Consider the following 17,520-nt stretch of genomic DNA (forward strand, 5'->3'; position numbering starts at 1 on the left):
GCTCATTTGTTCTCTGTATCTGTGAGTCTGCTTCTTTTTTGTTATATTCACTAGTTTGTTGTATTTTTTAGATTCCACATATAAGTAATATCATATAGTATTTGTCTTTCTCTGTCTGACTTCTTTCACTTAGTGTAATGCCCTCCAAGTCCATCCATCTTAGTTCAGTTTCTTGAACCATCACAAACCCTATGCAAGCATTATGCTCCATGTCAGATAGGAATCAAAGACTGAATCAAACCATTGTAATTAATCCTGCTTCCTCATAGTTTCTCAGGGACTCTTCCTCACTACTCCACTGCCCCCCGCCCCCAGTATCAACTTGGCTCATTTCATGACTGTCATCCACAGCTGGACACTAGCTGCCCTTCCCTCCCAGAATCCTCATTATGTGAGTAATAAATCTCTTCACACCCTCTTGCAATGTGTGGAACCATCAATGTCGACATCCGACCCCAAGTTTGGTGGGGGGTGTCCATCATGTTCTGTGGAATGGTCTCAACACCATACTTAGAGTATGTAGCAATGAGTGCCTGGTAGAACATGGTAGTAGAGGGTGGACATCAGTTGTCTGGTGCCCAACACCTCCCCTTCCTTCTTCTGAAAGCACCCCCTTCCTTTGAGGAACTTTTCCCTCATAGGCTGACACACCCTTGAAAATTATTCACAGTGGAATACTACACAGTCATTAAAAAGAACACAGCAACTCTATCTTCACAGGAAAAGCTCTTCAATACACATTGTTGAGTGAAGAAAAGAAATGTGAAAACAATATGGTGTAGTATGATTGTATTTATTAAATTTTCTCTATTGAGGTATTTTTAATTGAGGTGTAACTTTCCTATTTGCTGTGGGTCCATAGAGATCTGTAATATGAGAAGAGATCTGCAAGATACTCATCCAGGGACAGAGGGGTGGAGACTAGAATTGGGCTTATATCAAAGAAGAGTTTAACTTAGCTTTGACCATTTAATTTTTATAGTGAGACTGCATTTGTTAATTACTTGTATAATTAAAGAGAAATGAAAATGTGATATTTCTCACCAAAAAGAAAGCAAGAGGAGACTTAAAGAAATACGGCAGGGACTTCCCTGGTGGTCCAGTGGTTAAGACTCCACACTCCCATTGCAGGGGGCACAGGTTTGATCCCTGGTCGGGGAACTAAGATCCCTCATGCCTCGTGGCACGGCCAAAAAAAAAAAAAAAGAAATATGGCAGGCCGAGATGACCATATGTACCCTCCCCTGCCATTTTAATCTTACAGAAATTCTGGATTAAGTACAACATGTTTTAAGTACATAGTCAAGCTCAAAAGAAAGAAGTAAAAATGTCCTGAGAGCCAGAAATAAGGAGAAAAATCAAAGCGAGAGCAGGAGCTGGTGTTGGCCAGCCCACAGCATCTCAGAGCAGATCTGGGCCCTGGGTCAGAGATGGAGGACAGCCTGGGCTGCATCAGATGCTAGGGTGGATCCTCCTCCCAGAGCTTGGGGCCTCAAAGACTTCCGTCAGTTGAAAGAGGAAGAGGAAAAACTGCCAGCCACCCCAAAGAAGCTGCAGGGAACTTGACAGGTGGAGAAACTCACCTCTTCAGATCCCTGACATAGATATATATACAGGGTCTCAGTTTACCTTGCCTACGTGTGGGCTAGGTAGAAGCCCAAGTCTGGAAAGGAATATAAATTGTAGATACAGGGACTCCTCCAGGCTCTGAGAAAAGCCACCCTGAAACTTACCTGGAGGGAAATTCTCACACATACATAACTCACAGACAAAAATGACCCCAGATGAAGCAAGTGCACATTAAAAAACTGTACATTAATTGGGACTTCCCTGGTGGTCCAGTGGTTAAGAATCCACCTTCCAATGCAGGGGATGAGGGTTCGATACCTGGTCCGGGAACTAAGATCCCACATGCCGCGGGGCAGCTAAGCCCGTGCACCACAACTGCTGAGCCCATGCGCTCTGGAGCCCGTGCACCACAGTTAAAGAGCCCATGCGCCGCAACTACAGAGCCTGTGTGCCATGACTAGAGAGAAGCCCATGCGCCGCATTGAAGAGCCTGGGCGCCGCAACAAAAGATCCTGCGTGCCGCAGCTAAGACACAACGCAGCCCAAAAATAAATAAATAAATTTAAAAAATATTTTTTTAAAAATTATACATTAATTGCATAAAACAAACTTCTGTTAAGTGAGAATTATAGAACAATCTGGACAAAAACTACAAAGTACAAGGTTTAAGATATCAAAGTAATAACTAAACAAATAGATCTAATTTAAAATATAGGACAGTTTTTTTACAAAAGCCTATTGGAAAAAGAAACAAATTGACTCTAAATTTTTTAAATGTGATTAGAATTTTAAAAATGCAGAAACCAGTGGATAAGTCAAACAACACGTTAAATATTACTAAAGAGAACATTAGAAGATTTATTTGAAGAAATCACCCAAAGAACAGAAAGGTAATTAGATGGAAAATAAATGAGTTCAGTTAAGAAGCGTGGAATTAGGTGGTTCAGCGTAATCTAATGAGAGTTCCAGACGGAGAGAATGAAATAGATGCTATGTTTAAAGAGAAGAATGTTACCTTGTCAGATATCCTCAGTTGTTTGTCCAGTGCAGAAAGATTTGAATGACAGGATTCTGTGTGAAAAGAGGGACTAGGTTTAAAGGAACAATTATAACTTTACTTTGTATGTGAATGTATCATCTCAGAATTTATAAAGGACATTTAAAAAAGAGGAAAAAGGGAACTGTCAAACTGTTTTACAAAGTGGCTGTGCCATTTTACATCTCACCAACAATGTCTGAGGTTTCCACTTTCCCCATTCTCACCAACACTTGCTACTGTCTGTCTTTTTTATAATAGATACTCTAGTGGATCTGAAGTGGTTCTGTATGGTTTTAAGGTAGATTTCAAACTAAGCATCCTGCAGATCTATTTTTCACCCTGAACTATTTTACTTCAAGCTATTTATGATAGTTCAAATTGTTGTTGAATGCATTTCTAAACTACCTTATCTTACAAAGTCTAGTTGTAATTTAAATTGAAAATAACCGTATGTTCGCATTTCCTGACTCTATTAGTCTTTATCCAATCTTTGATTACAGTGTTTTTAACATGTTTAAAATAGTGTATTTTTCTGATAAACACGAACTGCACAGTATCACCATCACTGCCCACCCCACCCCCCAAAAGAAAAGGCTGATTATATTTCTTGCCTCAAGAACTTGAAGATTGGTTACTTCGGAAAAGCATGTTTGAGGTAATCACCTTTCTCTTGTAATTAATTAAATGCTTTCAGACCTTCATAACCATGTTTGCATAAGTCAGGGTCTTCAGGCCAGTCATTTAGGAGCATCCTACCAGAACATCATCACTTTCACATACAAAGGTGTGGGCAGAAAAGCCTATATATTTGCAAGTGCTCTTGGAAGAAACAAGAGGGCCCTGCTTAAGCAAGTTCACTAATAGTGTGTCAGTGGAGGCATGCTTCAGCAAAGGGCTTTCAACTCCTCTAGTTCTGTTAGTATAACAAATTGTTAACCACTTGTTTTAAGATTTTTTTCAAGCTCAAACTTTGGTTTCTTCTCTGTATGTTTTCTTCTTTATAAGAGGCAGTAAACTACATCTGGTTAGTATTCAGTGCTTATGGCACTTGTAAATAAAGAACCCTCTTTCTGTTACAAATGTGTAAATGCTCTGCTTACAGCTTTTGATATTTAAAACAGCATGGAATATGTGTTTGTCTGAGGCTAAAGTATGACCTTTAGGAAATTAGAATCTGTTCTTTGGCTAGTTTATCTTTTAAAAAAAAAAAAGCTTGACTTTGTTGGCCCACATCCTCTGTTTCCGTTTTCTCTTATTGCTGGGCGCATAATCCACATTGGACAGTTGTGCAAGCCTCTGGGGTCCTGGGGCCCGAGTTCCCCTCCAGCCCTTCAACACGATGTCTCTCTATTCCCAAATAAAGCTAAAGTTTGTGGAGGCCTTTTCCATTTCTTTGGTCAGCCTCAGCCTCTGGAAATTAGTATGTTTCTTCAAATATTATTTAAATGTACAAGTTAGCTGAACTTTAATAGAAAGAGATTAGGAAAGATAAGTAGAAAGCTTATAAACATTCAAACAAATGTCTTTACAAGTAAAATTTTCATGGAACAAAAATTTCTAAGCTGCATCTTTTGGCCCTTTTTTATTTCAAATGTGATTCAACTAATTCCAGTTGAACAAAATCATGTGACCATATTTTCAGAATAGAGAAGTGTTAAACAATTGCACTTCTATGTAAATGAGCCAAGAGGGAGTCAACAGTAAGATCTCCATATTTTCAGACAACTTTAAGCATTTCCACACATTGAAATACCCAGAGGGTGGGAATGCACTGAAAACATTATCCAGAGCACACATAAAAGTAATAAAAATTTATTGTGCATAAGATAAGACCTTCAAGAAAAAAAAAAAATCCAGAAAATACTTATCAAAAGATGTGCCCTTGGGGACTTCCCTGGTGGTCCAGTGGTTAAGACTCCGAGCTTCCACTGCAGGGAGCCCGGGCTCAATCCCTGGTCAGGGAACTAAGGTCCCACATGCTGCGCAGCAACCAAAAAAAACAAAAAGATGTGCCCTTGGCTATTAATCGTGACCCAAGAAAAGACATATTGACTGCTTCCCAAAACAGTATTTCAGATACCTCTACATCAAGAAAGGCCTGCAGATTGCTAGTCTTAACTTAGGAAGATCAGGTAAAAGAAAATAGATTTTATGTTCTTTGTCCCAAATCCTGGAACATCTGTACACAATATTTCATGCATTTATGGTCACTGCTCTTCAGGACAGACAGGACAAGAGTTGGAAAAGACGCAAAAGAGACAGCAAAGTACTCTTGATGGCTACAGAGCTTCCAGATGAAGAAAAGAACAAAGCATTCTCCACGCTGGATGGCAGTGGTAGAGGGGAGGCATTCGTGTATTTACTTGTTTAATGTTTGTCTTCTCCACTAGATCGTATGCTTCATGGGCTCAGGGATGCTGTCTTTTGTATTTTAACTTTTTGTTGAAATATATAGACACAGAAAAGGGCACACATCATAAATATACAGTTGGATAATTTCTTACAAAATCATAGAACCACCGGCCAGAAGAGGAAGCAGAGCAAGAGCAGCCCCCAGAGCCCCTGTGCGCCCTTCTGTCATTTCTTCCACAGTGCCAGGGCCAGGGCCCACCCACCTGCCACAGGACTCTACAGGACAGGGTTGGCACCTGTCACTGCAAACGGTGTCCATATGAGGTCCGTCCATGTGGAGTATAACTGGTGATCATTCACCTCGTTGCCATATAGCCTTCCGTCCTGTGGATAAGCCACAAAGCATTCACCCAGTATTCTGTTCCTGGGCCCTTCCAGGTCCTGGCAATTGTAAATAGTGCTGCTGTGTGCATGTCTTTTGGTGACACATGTACATGTTTATGTTGGGTAGAGTTGCTGAATCTTGGGGCAGATGTATGTTCAGCTTTGAGGTGTTGCCAAACAGTTTTTCAAAGTAACTGTGCCCATTTATACTCTCACCAGCAGGGTGTGAGGGTTCCAGTTGCTCAATTCAGTTTCAACACTGGTTTTGTCAGTTGTTTGTAGCCATTCAGGTGTTTATGTTGTGGTATTCCATTGTGGTTTTTATTTGTACTTTCCTGATGCTCAGTGTTATTTTGTTCACCAGGACATACCCAGCATTTAACAAAGTGCCCGTGGTTTTTATTAGAGCTCTTTCAATGCAAGTGACAGAGGATGGGACAGAATCTTAACTCACATTGGCTTAGCAAAAAAGGAAATTTAGGGACTTCCCTGGTGGTGCAGTGGTTAAGAATCCGCCTGCCAATGCAGGGGACACAGGTTGGAGCCCTGGCCTGGGAAGATCCCACACGCCGCGGAGCAACTAAGCCCATGCACCACAACTACTGAGCCTGGGCTCTGGAGCCCGTGAGCCACAACTACTGGACCGGCATGCCACAGCTACTGAAGCCCACGCACCTAGAGCCTGTGCTCCGCAACAAGAGAAGACACCACAATGAGAAGCCCACGCACCACAGCAAAGAGTAGCCCCCACTCACCGCAACTAGAGAAAGCCCGCGTGCAGCAGCAAAGACCCAACACAGCCAAAAATAAATAAATAAATAAATAAAATTTTTTTAAAAAAAGGAAAGTTAGTCACTCCAGTAGTTGTAGAGGGCTGGAGTAGTTCAGACAATCAAAGAAAGTTTGCCTGCGCTTGGGGATCTCACCAAGATAAGAGGATTTCCCCTGCTGTTGAGAGGCCCTCATCTCTGCATGGTTCTCTGCTGGTTCTGTGTCAGGACAACACACGGGCCTCATACAGCCTGGAAGAGGCTGTCTGCTGAGCAACCCCTGTAGGAAAAGATTTTGTCCTCCCAGCATCTACCTGTCAGTTGGCCCAGGACACATCATATGCTGTTTGTGAGGAGCTGACAGTCTGTGATGACCTGAGCCAATCCTGTGAACAGGGACAGGTCTTTTACCAGAGGAGGGGTAATAAGAAAGCTTACCAGGCAAAGAAAAACAGGTCTGACAGTCCACAATAGCTCCACACAGTAGACACTCTGCAAATCATTTTGAGTGAATGAATTAGTCAATCCAAGTTCATCATGTGTGTAGGCCTCATCATGTATGAGAGGATGATCTTGAAATACTTTTACTTAAGAGGCCCTCTAGGGACTTCCCTGGTGGTCCAATGGGTAAGACTTCACGCTCCCAATGCAGGGGGCCCGGGTTTGATCCCTGGTCAGGAAACTAGATCCCACGTGCATGCCGCAACTAAGAGTTCACATGCCGCAACTAAGACCCGGAGCAGCCAAAATAAATAAATAAATAAACAAACAAACATTAAAAAAAATAATAATAAAGAGGTCCTCTAGGAGAATAAAGCAGTTTCAGGACAAGGCAGCAAAGAAAATCCTTCTGCCCTCAATCAATTTAAGAGACACTCCATGCTGAAAATTTGAATTGTTGCAAGATGCGTTTTGCCAATTCATGGATGGTCTGTAGAGAAACGCATAAATGAAAGCATTTTCCGTGTTTGCTACTCTCCTGTTACCTGTTTCGAATCTCAAGTCAAGCCCAGGATCAGCTGGCCCCTTCCTACTGCCCAGTCCTGAAGGGGATGCTTATATCGTTTGTGGCCAGATGACAAGGCGTGTGTTATTCTAAGACCCAAAAAACAGCTATGCATTTTCTCTTGAGCCTTTAAGGGAAAAATGGGAGCCCCTTATTAAAAATAATAATAATAATAAGCAAAATACTTACACCCATGGCAGGACATAAGGAGGTGTATAGAGTAAGGATCTAGGTGAATTTTCCTATCTCTCTCACAAATGTCATGTGGGATCCTGGGTGGGAATCCTGAAACAGAAAAAGGACATTAAACAAAAACTAAGATAGCTGAATAAAGTATAGACTTTAGTTATAAAAGTGATGTCCCAAGATTCGTTCATTAATTGTAACAAATATACCACACCAATATTAGATGTTAATGATATAGGAATTCTCTACTATCCTCCCGATTTTTCTGTCAGTCTAAAACTGTTTTTAAAAAGTTTGTTTTTAAAATAAAAATTCAGTAGAGGGGCTTGAAAGGAACCCATGTATGAGGGGGGGGGGTGTTGGTCCCTGAAGCATAAGCCTTATTGGTTTTAGGGTGAATTCACTCTGACCTCCCTCACTTTGATCAGCACTGAGCCAGACCGTGGGTCACCTGAAATTTGCTTCGAGAAAGGCATTGGGGTCAGGAGGCCAGCTCAGCTTGGCTTCTTTACTTTGGGCTTGGGGTCATTGGAGCAGCCTTGCAAGTCTCTGAGCCTTTTTTTTTTTCTTATTTTTAAAATGGGCATAATTTTATATCCCTGACTCATAAAGTTATCCTGTGATTAAATGTGTAAAGACCTGGCAAAGTTAAAAGTATTATGCAAATAGAATAAATTATTATCGTCCTTTGGACTATTTTACCAAGGTTTGTTTTCCCTCTCACGTTTTAATTCTCTTGCCTAATATTCATTTTATTTTATTTTTCCTTAAACCATCAGGATTTGATGTAATACAAAATTTCAACCATTTATTTATTTATTTATTTATTTATTTATGGCTGCGTTGGGTCTTCGTTGCTGCGCGTGGGCTTTCTCTAGTTGTGGCGAACGGGGGCTACTCTTCGTTGTGGTGCGCGGGCTTCTCATTGTGGTGGCTTCTTTTGTTGCGGAGCATGGGCTCTAGGCGAGTGGGCTTCAGTAGTTGTGGCACGCCGGCTCGGTAGTTATGGCTCGCGGGCTCTAGAGCGCAGGCTGAGTAGTTGTGGCGCACGGGCTTAGTTGCTCCGTGGCATGTGGGATCTTCCCAGACCAGAGCTGAAACCCGTGTTCCCTGCATTGGCAGGCGGAGTCTTAACCACTGAGCCACCAGGGAAGCCCCCAAAATTTCAACCATTTAAAATTTTATTTACATAGATTATTTGTGCCCTATTTCATTTTGTCCCAGAGGTGGGGTGGGGGGTTTCTCTGTTTGTACGGACATGAGTTGACAATGGTTCATATATTTTCTTCCCATTTTAAAAACTGAAGGCATTTTAACATAGGGCTCTAGAATACAAGTTTAGACATATATCATTAGCTCTATATATAAAATGTAATTTAAATATTATTTAAACCTTAAATTCTGTACCCAAACTATTCATCAAGTATGAGGGAAAATTGGAAATATAAACATGGAAGGCCTCAAAAATGGACAATTGAAACACACTGCCTTTGTTGGGCACCCTGCTAAAACCCTTCTGAAATGACAGTAGAGAGTGTTTTAAAAGACATAATTTACAAGGATGAAGAATAGGCCAGAGGAAGGCAGCAGTGACATACAGGAAGCAGATAACAGTGTGTTGTTTGATGAGGACCAGAGAAAGCTGAGACCTAACCCTTGAAGGAAGTTGATTTGTTCTGTGGAAGCTCTGATAGAGCTACTATGGATAGGAGAAGAAGTAGTAGAAAGTCTATATGAGAGTCAGTCCGTCCTCACCCTGACAGAAGGCTTATGTGAAAAAGCTAGGAACCTCCAGAAAGGGCCTGGACACTGCAGCCTGACTCCTCTGGAGAGAAAACTGTGGACTTCTAATAAAAATAAGCACAGGGGTGTTCCCTGGTGGCCTAGTGGTTAGGATTCCAGGCTTTTACTGCCGTGGCCGGGGTTCAGTCCCTAGCTGGGGAACTGAGATCCCACAAGCCACATGGTGCGGGCCACCCCCTCTCCCCCCCCAAAAAAAAATAGACACAATAAGTTGCCTTCACTAGATCAGGAGCCCTTTACTGTTGGGGACTTAAGTCTTATACCACATGGAATATATGAACAAACCTGTAGGGGCTATTATGTTTCCCAACAAATATGTTTCTGTTGCTACCATCAAAATCAGTTGCCAGCATGAATTATGCTACAAGTTGATTGTAATCACACTTGACCTGTGTATTACAACTATATTTGAATTTAGAAATGTTAAATGGTAGAATTGTTTATGAGCTCAGGTTTTGGAATCCGTTTGCCTTAGGTTTGAATCAATTTACTAGTTGTGCAATCTTGAGCAAGTATCTTAATTTTTCAAGCCTCAGTTTTATTTATTTATTTTTTTTTAAATAAATTTATTTATTTACTTATTTTTTTTGGCTGCGTTGGGTCTTCGTTGCTGCACGCAGGCTTTCTCTAGTTGCAGTGAGTAGGGGCTACTCTCCGTTGCGGTGCGCGGGCGTCTCATTGCATAGTGGCTTCTCTTGTTGGGGAGCACGGGCTCTAGGCGTGCAGACCTCAGTAGTTGTGGCTCGCGGGCTCTAGAGCGCAAGCTCGGTGGTTGTTTCGCACGGGCTTAGTTGCGCCGCGGCATGTGGGATCTTCCTTGACCAGGGCTTGAACCCGTGTCCCCTGCATTGGCAAGCGGATTCTTAACCACTGTGCCACCAGGGAAGTCCCCTCAGTTTCATTTAAATGGGCATTATACCAATGGTTTCATATGACTGCTGTGAACATTTAATGAGCTAATGCATTTCAAGTGCATAGGGCCTGCAAATGTTAAGAGATCAATAAATTGTGTGTGGCAGTGTGGGTGTGTAACTTGTCTTTTGAAAAAGAAACTAAACACCTTAAAAACTCAAAAAGTCTGTGATTCTATGAAAAAATTTAAATTAGACCATAGTTACTTTAAATTATAATCAGTTTCAATGCTTTGGACATTGAGATTTATGAAATAATGAGAGAGTTTTAACCTTAGTAATGATAAAATTGCCAGTGAATATCTGGAATATTACTTTCATTATCTGCTTGCATTTCATTATTTTGCTTGCATAATTACATATTAAAAACTTTACGAAGAGAAAGTTGTGAAATTACCTCTAAAGAGTTTCTAGCATTGATTATTATGTTTATATGTGTGTGTGTGTTCAGCTTAATTATCATTTCTGACTATTTTAAAAGAAACCAACTTGGCTTGCCTTTTTAATTATCAGTCTGGGAGGGAACAGACTACATTTTAAAGCATACAATTGCTACCCAATTAGCTTAGAATGAAAAAAACAATCTTAAAAACAGAACTACTGTTTGGACTTGTATCCCCACCTGAAGTGATGTTTACTGTCTAGTAATCTTAATGGGGTTGATCTTTTAAGGGTACACTTGCCTTCAGATTGATTGCATGGTGTATGTTTCTTGGCTGTATATATGACTGATTTTGCTTGCCTAACCTTTCCCTCTCCATTCTAAACAGGGAAGTTATAGAAGGATTATATGTGTAAACTTTATTCCTTCCTAGGAATAGAGTGATTTTAGAGCCACAGAAGAAAGAAGGCTAGAGAATTCTGAGGGGTGGACCGAGGTGTTGGGGTGATCTCCTGCTTGTTAATATGCATGTGCAGAAGGATTCCGAAGGGGCTATGGTGTGTGCGTGTGTCACACCAACCTGTCTTACCAAGCTCTTTCCCCTGAGAGGGCCTGGATGCACTGAAGCCCCAGGAGCAATGAGCCCAGGTCTTAGCTCCTTGGAGAAACACTGATACCTGTTGAATAAATTAGGGTCAATACTGATAAAAAATAAATAAATAAGGGAGAAGTAAGAGCTCGTTCTTCTGGTGGAAATCTTCTCGTCAATGTGGAAGGAATGATGGAGACAGACTGTCACCCTTTGGCAACCCTCATGTGGTTGACTCAGCTGTGAGGCAGCAGCAGGCCCAGGCTGGTGAGTGGACATCTGGCTGAGGAGCCAGACAGTGGCCTGGTCTCATGATGTCCCCTTGGAAAATACCAGTTACAGAGGGAAAAGGGTGACTTTTGGGTCACCCCAAAAGCACAGCAGCATTTCTGTGGCACTCCCGATGTAGCATCATGAGGCGACGTCAGACCTGGACTGAGGCCCATCTGCAGCCCAAGAGGTCTTACTGTCCAAACCGCCAAGACTTGAAGCAGGGACAGACTGGGGATGGGGGGGGGAGCAGGGGCTGTGACGGGCACAGAGGGGAGCTGGGGACATCTGAAATTTTCTGGTTGGAATGTTATGTTTTTTGGTAAAGCAGGAAGATGGCCCCATTTGGGGAAATGCCCACTGAGTGTCCAGGGGTGACGGGTATCGTATCTACTGCTCACTCTGGAAACGGACCACTGACTGTGGGTGTAATGGTTGTGGGTGAGCCTGCAGGGAGATAACAGAGGGTCCCACCTGGGCAGAATGGCCTCAGAGCCCCCGAAACCGTACACTTGTTCACTCCATAACATCATTATGTGACATCTGTGATTATATAGATGTAAAATGTGTGTAAAGAAACTGCACCTGGACAGGAATAAAGACGCAGACATAGAGAATGGACTTGAGGACACAGGGAGGGGGAAGGGTAAGCTGGGACGAAGTGAGAGAGTAGCATGGACATATATACACTACCAAATGTAAAATAGATAGCTAGTGGGAAGCAGCCACATAGCACAAGGAGATCAGCTCAGTGCTTTGTGACCACCTAGAGGGGTAGGAAAGGGAGGGTGGGAAGGAGACGCAAGAGGGAGGGGATATGGGGATATATGTATAGCTGATTCACTTTGTTATAAAGCAGAAACTAACACACCATTGTAAAGCAACTATACTCCAATAAAGATGTTTTTAAAAAAAAAAAAAGAAACTGCACCTGTGACTGGCACAGAGGAACCACTTAACGTTTGTTAGCTTCATCTTTAAAATAAGAGCAAATTGTCTTCTGAGTGCAGATGTTGTCGGCATTTCTAAGCCTTCTGATGTTGGGAACAACGGGAACAGTTGCCTCAGGACTTTTGGGTGCGGGGCACAGTGTGGATGCCTAGCTTGACTCTGGCTGCACACCCTCCCAGAGCTGCACAGGCCCCCAGCCTAGAGCTGCTACAGGTGATGCCCCAACCCAGGCCTACAGGTAGGTGGGCTCTCCCTCCTCTTCCTACACCCAGCAACTTGGAGTCCGTGTACGGTGTCAAATGACAAAAGCAATATAATTTAGTAACAAGTTTGATGTGCTTTATTCCAATGAAACAATCCATGAATTGGGGAAGTCCAGGGCCTCACAAGCAGGGGAACACTGTTCCCAAGGGAGTTTTATAGACTTGTTAAAGAGCCCACACAAAAACAAGGAAGGATTGGCTAGGAGATCCCATTTTCTAGGGTATTGTGAGCTCATTAAAGCTGAATTGGAGGACTATGATTGGGGTTAGGTGTTGTCCAGATATGCAGGCTGACTTAGCTTTAGATCTGTGCCGTGGGCCAGGCCTCAGGGGTAACTTCCATTTTATGGGTCCTGATTTACAAATTAACTTTATCAGCTGCCTCTGCCACCATCCACCTAAGTCTGTCCCAAGGCCATGATGATTTGAGGATTGGCCACCATCCTTTGTACCCATTCCCGTCTGCACACACCCAATTCCAGCACCTCATATCCCTCACTGGCAGCTCCACTGTTTCCCTGCTTCTCCTGGCAACAAGGGCTCCTTGTGGAACAGCCTGTGTCTGTGTCCTTCCTCACCCTGGATTCTTCTTCATCCACCAGAATCCAGCACAAGTCCTCATGGCCCCACCAATACCTTTGTCCCAGCACCACAGATGGAGCTGCATAGTCAACCACTCCCTCCTCCCTGAGCCTTGCCTGTGGTCCCTGTCCCACACCTGGCCTCCACCTCTGCCATCTTCATGGGCACTTCCACAGACTGACCTGTGTTGGGAGTCCCACATCTTCCTACCCATGCCCACCTCTCCCCAACAGCACAGTAGCTAAAGGGAACAGGGATTCTTTACGGGGCAGGGGTGGGGGAGGCGGGGATGAAAATGTTCTGGAGTTAGAAACTGGTGATGGTTGCATAACCTTGTGAATATACCAAAACTCACTGAATTATACACTTTAAAGGAGTGAATTTTGTTAATGTGAATTATACCTCAATTTAGGGGAAAAAATTACTGAATCAGACAGACATAATCTTTGGGAAAATATTAAAGTCAAGATGAATGAGTATATCTATGGACACTCAAGGGTACATTTAAACTAAAGATTCAAGGTTTCCCATTCATTTAAGTGGGGGTGGTGGGTGAACCAGGATGGTATGACTGATCCGTAACACAAGGCTGGTTTTCTCTAAAGTTCTGTTTAAAATTCTCTTCCCTTTGGACCAGCATCCAGCAGGCATTCCAACAGCAAAGTAGATCTCAGGTAGAAAACTGGGATGAATAACAAATTGGCAACTTTCTCACAGCTACCATTTTTTCTATCATAAACACCAGGAGAGTTCTTGACTGCAAAGTCCAGGCATATGGCAAGCAGCTAAATAAACACCCATTTTGAATCACCGCTTAGGACAAGCTTCCTATGGAAGGCTGACAGGCCCAGTGTGTGCAGAGGACCTGCACCATGCAGCCTGTTCCCAGCCTTCCCAACAACACTGGGAAGCACAGGCCTCCCATTTGCTCCCTTTAGGTACCAGACCTCGACCTTAGTTTCACCAGTGGCAGCATGTGAAGTATCTAAGGTGCTTTCCAGGTCAGGCTGATAACTTTCCAGTCAACTTTTTTTGTGTGAAGCTATTTTTTCATGTTAAATATTCTAAAATATATTGGCCAGATTGCTGCCTTATCAGAGTACATCATCTTAATCCTTTCTTGGTGATTCATTTGGCTTTTCTGAATGTCAAATATGGTAATATGTAAAACTTTCAATTGCTATTGAAATGTGCTGATCTTATGCTATGACCTTAGGCCCACTTTGCATTTAGAGTTGTATCACTTTTCACAATTTCTCTGTCTTCTCCCTTAAAGCCACCTGTACATGTCTCATGTGGATGAGACCCACCCTTTGTATTTCTAACTATCATTGACAGTATCTAGACTGTGCTTTTTATGTTGCGTCTCTGGGCTACTCTTCAGCCTTTAGTTGCTTTCTTTCTGTCAGCTTTGAATATTTGAGGTCACCAGACAAGTGAATGAAGCTGGATAAACAGGGCAATACTATTAACTTGTATAAAAGGGAACTTTCCACACAAGCCCCTAAAAGCTCTCCAGAAACACATACTAAATGCCTGATCTCTTCCTAACGTTAGTGTTTCTACTTTTGGTTTTTTATTTTATAAACTAAAGGGAGTAAATTTTATTTTTTTTAGAGGAAGTTTCTAATCTAAACCCTCCTTTTGCTCATGAGGAGAAGGCCTAGAGAGGCTGTGAGGTCTGCTTGGAAGCAGACCAAGCCCTTGAGCCTCAGGCTGGAACTGGCCCAGGCCACGTGCTTCCAGCTCAGCCTGGAAGTTACACTGCCACATTCACATGTTCTCCTTTACATTCCTCATACAGCTGTTACTAATTTAGAAGAGCCTGAGGTTTAAAAATCAACCAGCACTCTTTCCATTTAAAAAACTTAGGTATACATTTTCTCATAAAAACTATTTCGCTGAAATTAGAAATCATCTAAGTTTAAACCAGGCCCAACCCAGCCTTTGGTCAGAATGGCTTGGTGTTTGGACGTGCTCTCGCTCCATCAGCATCTTTCTCACACAGGGGTCTGAGAGCACTGGCCTCACACGCTGGCAACAAACCCACTGATATGTGGCTCGCCCTTTAGAAGTTATGACACATCTTTGTCCCCACAAGACCTCATTTGACGGAGCTGATTTTCTTCAGCCCATCAAGTACCTGCATCCTCAGGAAGGCCCCATCCTCTGAAGCAGGCAAGTTCTGCTCACCCACAGTTCCAGCCCTGCCCCTTGTCTTGCAGGAGGAGGGGTTTCTCTGACTGGCTGCTAGACCAGACATTTCTCAGAGGAAGCACACCTCACTTTCCTTCCATGAGGTTTGGGGCAGCCACGATGGCTGGGTTTGGGTTTGGATTTGGGACATGGCCAGGCTTACATGTGATTTCAGCATCAGTCCAGGTGTCTGTTTCTACAGCAGGAGCTGTGAGAAGAGGGAAAGAAAATGTGTCTTTCAAAAGCTGACCCTTTTGGAACTTAGAATCTCACTGTGGAGCCTATTTTTAGTCTCTATCATATCACCCCAACCCCGCAATCTGTTCTCACAAGAACAAACAAAAATAAGTTTTCCAAGAATTGAGAAGCTGGGGCCACTCATTACTCTATTTGTTGTGAACATTCTGTTCAGATTCCTGCAAAGCTTTGTTGTTCTTATGACCTACAAGTCAAGTCTAATACTAGAGGTTCCCAGAGCCCGCTACAAATAATAGAAAGAAGCAGACGTTTCCAGAACTATTACATTACATGCAGGGAAAAGCCAACCCTACTTTAGAGTTGCAAGCCTAGAAACTCGTGAAATTCAACTTCATTTCCACTTTAGAGAGAATTCTTTTGACTCTAAAATGGTACACGATCTCATCATGAAGCTAACTTTTAGCAGAGCATGCTCCCTGAAACCCTATTATCCAGAATAGCCAGACACCATGCCTGGGGGAGACACACAGGTCACTGGGAGAGTCCAGGTGGCCCTGCACAGCCATGTGCCCACAGTTACCAATATGCAGGCTAGGGCCATTCGGCAGCAAGTGTGAGGACAGATGGTGGAAGCATCCACTGCGGTGGGGGCCAACCCACAGGCCTCAGTTTGAAAGGCTTTTAAGGTCAAATGCTAGCACTCTAGAGAAAAACATTTGCTTTACAATGAGAAACATGGCAGACAGCACCTCACTTCAGTCATCAGGATCAGCATCACCTTGGTGGGTCAGCTGGCCAGCATGCCCGACCAGCCTCCTCAAGCTGTCCAGGTCACAAGACAGACAAAGGAAGCAGGTCGGCCAAACGCTGTGGGGCCCTGAGTAGACAAGCCAGTGAAATCAGAATGGAGTTGTGTAACCTGTTAACACTGGGCACTTGATGGTGTGGAATCCTGGAGGCTGTGTGTCAGTGGAGATCTAGAACGGGCAGTGCTGATGACCACAGAAGGCAGGAGTGGGGATGGCCATGGCCAGGACGCCATGATGCCTGGATGAGAAAATGGCACACCTGAAAATTAAAGACTTTCAGGGAATGCAAGAGACACCCGAAAAGGGTTTCTTGCTTCTTTTCAGTCACCTGGAACAGCGTCCCTGCGCCCCACAGATTTCTCTAACCGTTTCTTCTCCCCACAGGAAAAGTACCCAGAGGCTGTGCACCTTTCAGAGGGGGCCTCCTCCAGCTGCATGGGCATCAGGAGCCCCAGCCGACCAGGGTGAGTGCACAGGCCCCACCAAGTCCCTCCCCAACACCCAGACGGTTGTTTCCTGTTAAAAATGAGGGTTACAAATAGAAAACAAATGTAAACCACCTAACTGACATCTTGAGATATGTCTGTGGAGTCATAACAGATAAGCAGCCGATGGCAGGAGAGCACAAGCGGGACCATGTGGGGACTGTAAACACAGAAGGGGTCTGTAAGGAAAAGGTGCCAGTCTCACTGCTGGGGTCCTTAGGAGGCCAAGGAGGGGAGGCCACGAGGGGTGGAGCTCTATTTTCACCAACTTATTTCAAGAAATGTGGGGAGTCAGCAAGCACTGAGTGAGGGGAGAACTCATCTGGGTCTCCCTCCACCCACCATGGGCACCTTTATGTGCACATGGACAGGATGTGCTTCTGTGACCTGTGCCTAAAGATGTTTTGTTTCCAAGCCTTAAAATGGTGTTGTAGTTATGTAAGCTTCTGGAACTTGCCTTATTCAACGTTATTTCCAAAATTCACCTCTGGTGGTGCATGTAGCTGTAGTTCATTCATTTTCAGTGCTTATACTCCATTAGGTGAATATATGTATTTCTGCATTCTTCAGGTCTTGGGCATTTGGGTTATTCATCAATTTCCACTATTTCTAACATTCCTGTTCATGTCCCCTGGCACACAAAAGTACACAAGCTTCTCTTAGGCATATACCTAGAAGTGAAATTCCTGGGTCATAGGGCAGATTCAGCTGTCACTGCCAAATTCTTTTCAAAGTAGTTTATCAATTTATGTTTCCCACCAGTAATTTTTAAGTT

General features: G+C 43.3%; 1 protein-coding gene across 4 annotated transcripts in view; it reads left to right on the forward strand.

The window, feature by feature from the left end:
• LOC118897018 (centromere protein P) overlaps positions 1-17,520 on the forward strand; it is a 234,680-nt gene that overhangs the window by 211,106 nt on the left and 6,054 nt on the right. For all 4 annotated transcript variants that reach the window (XM_036855745.1, XM_036855746.1, XM_036855744.1 and 1 more), the window contains exon 6: positions 16,645-16,724. In XM_036855745.1, coding sequence (XP_036711640.1) covers positions 16,645-16,724 — 80 coding nt within the window. The remainder of the gene's footprint in view (positions 1-16,644; positions 16,725-17,520) is intronic.

This window comes from Balaenoptera musculus, chromosome 6 (assembly GCF_009873245.2).
Source record: "Balaenoptera musculus isolate JJ_BM4_2016_0621 chromosome 6, mBalMus1.pri.v3, whole genome shotgun sequence".
Lineage (NCBI taxonomy): Eukaryota > Metazoa > Chordata > Mammalia > Artiodactyla > Balaenopteridae > Balaenoptera > Balaenoptera musculus.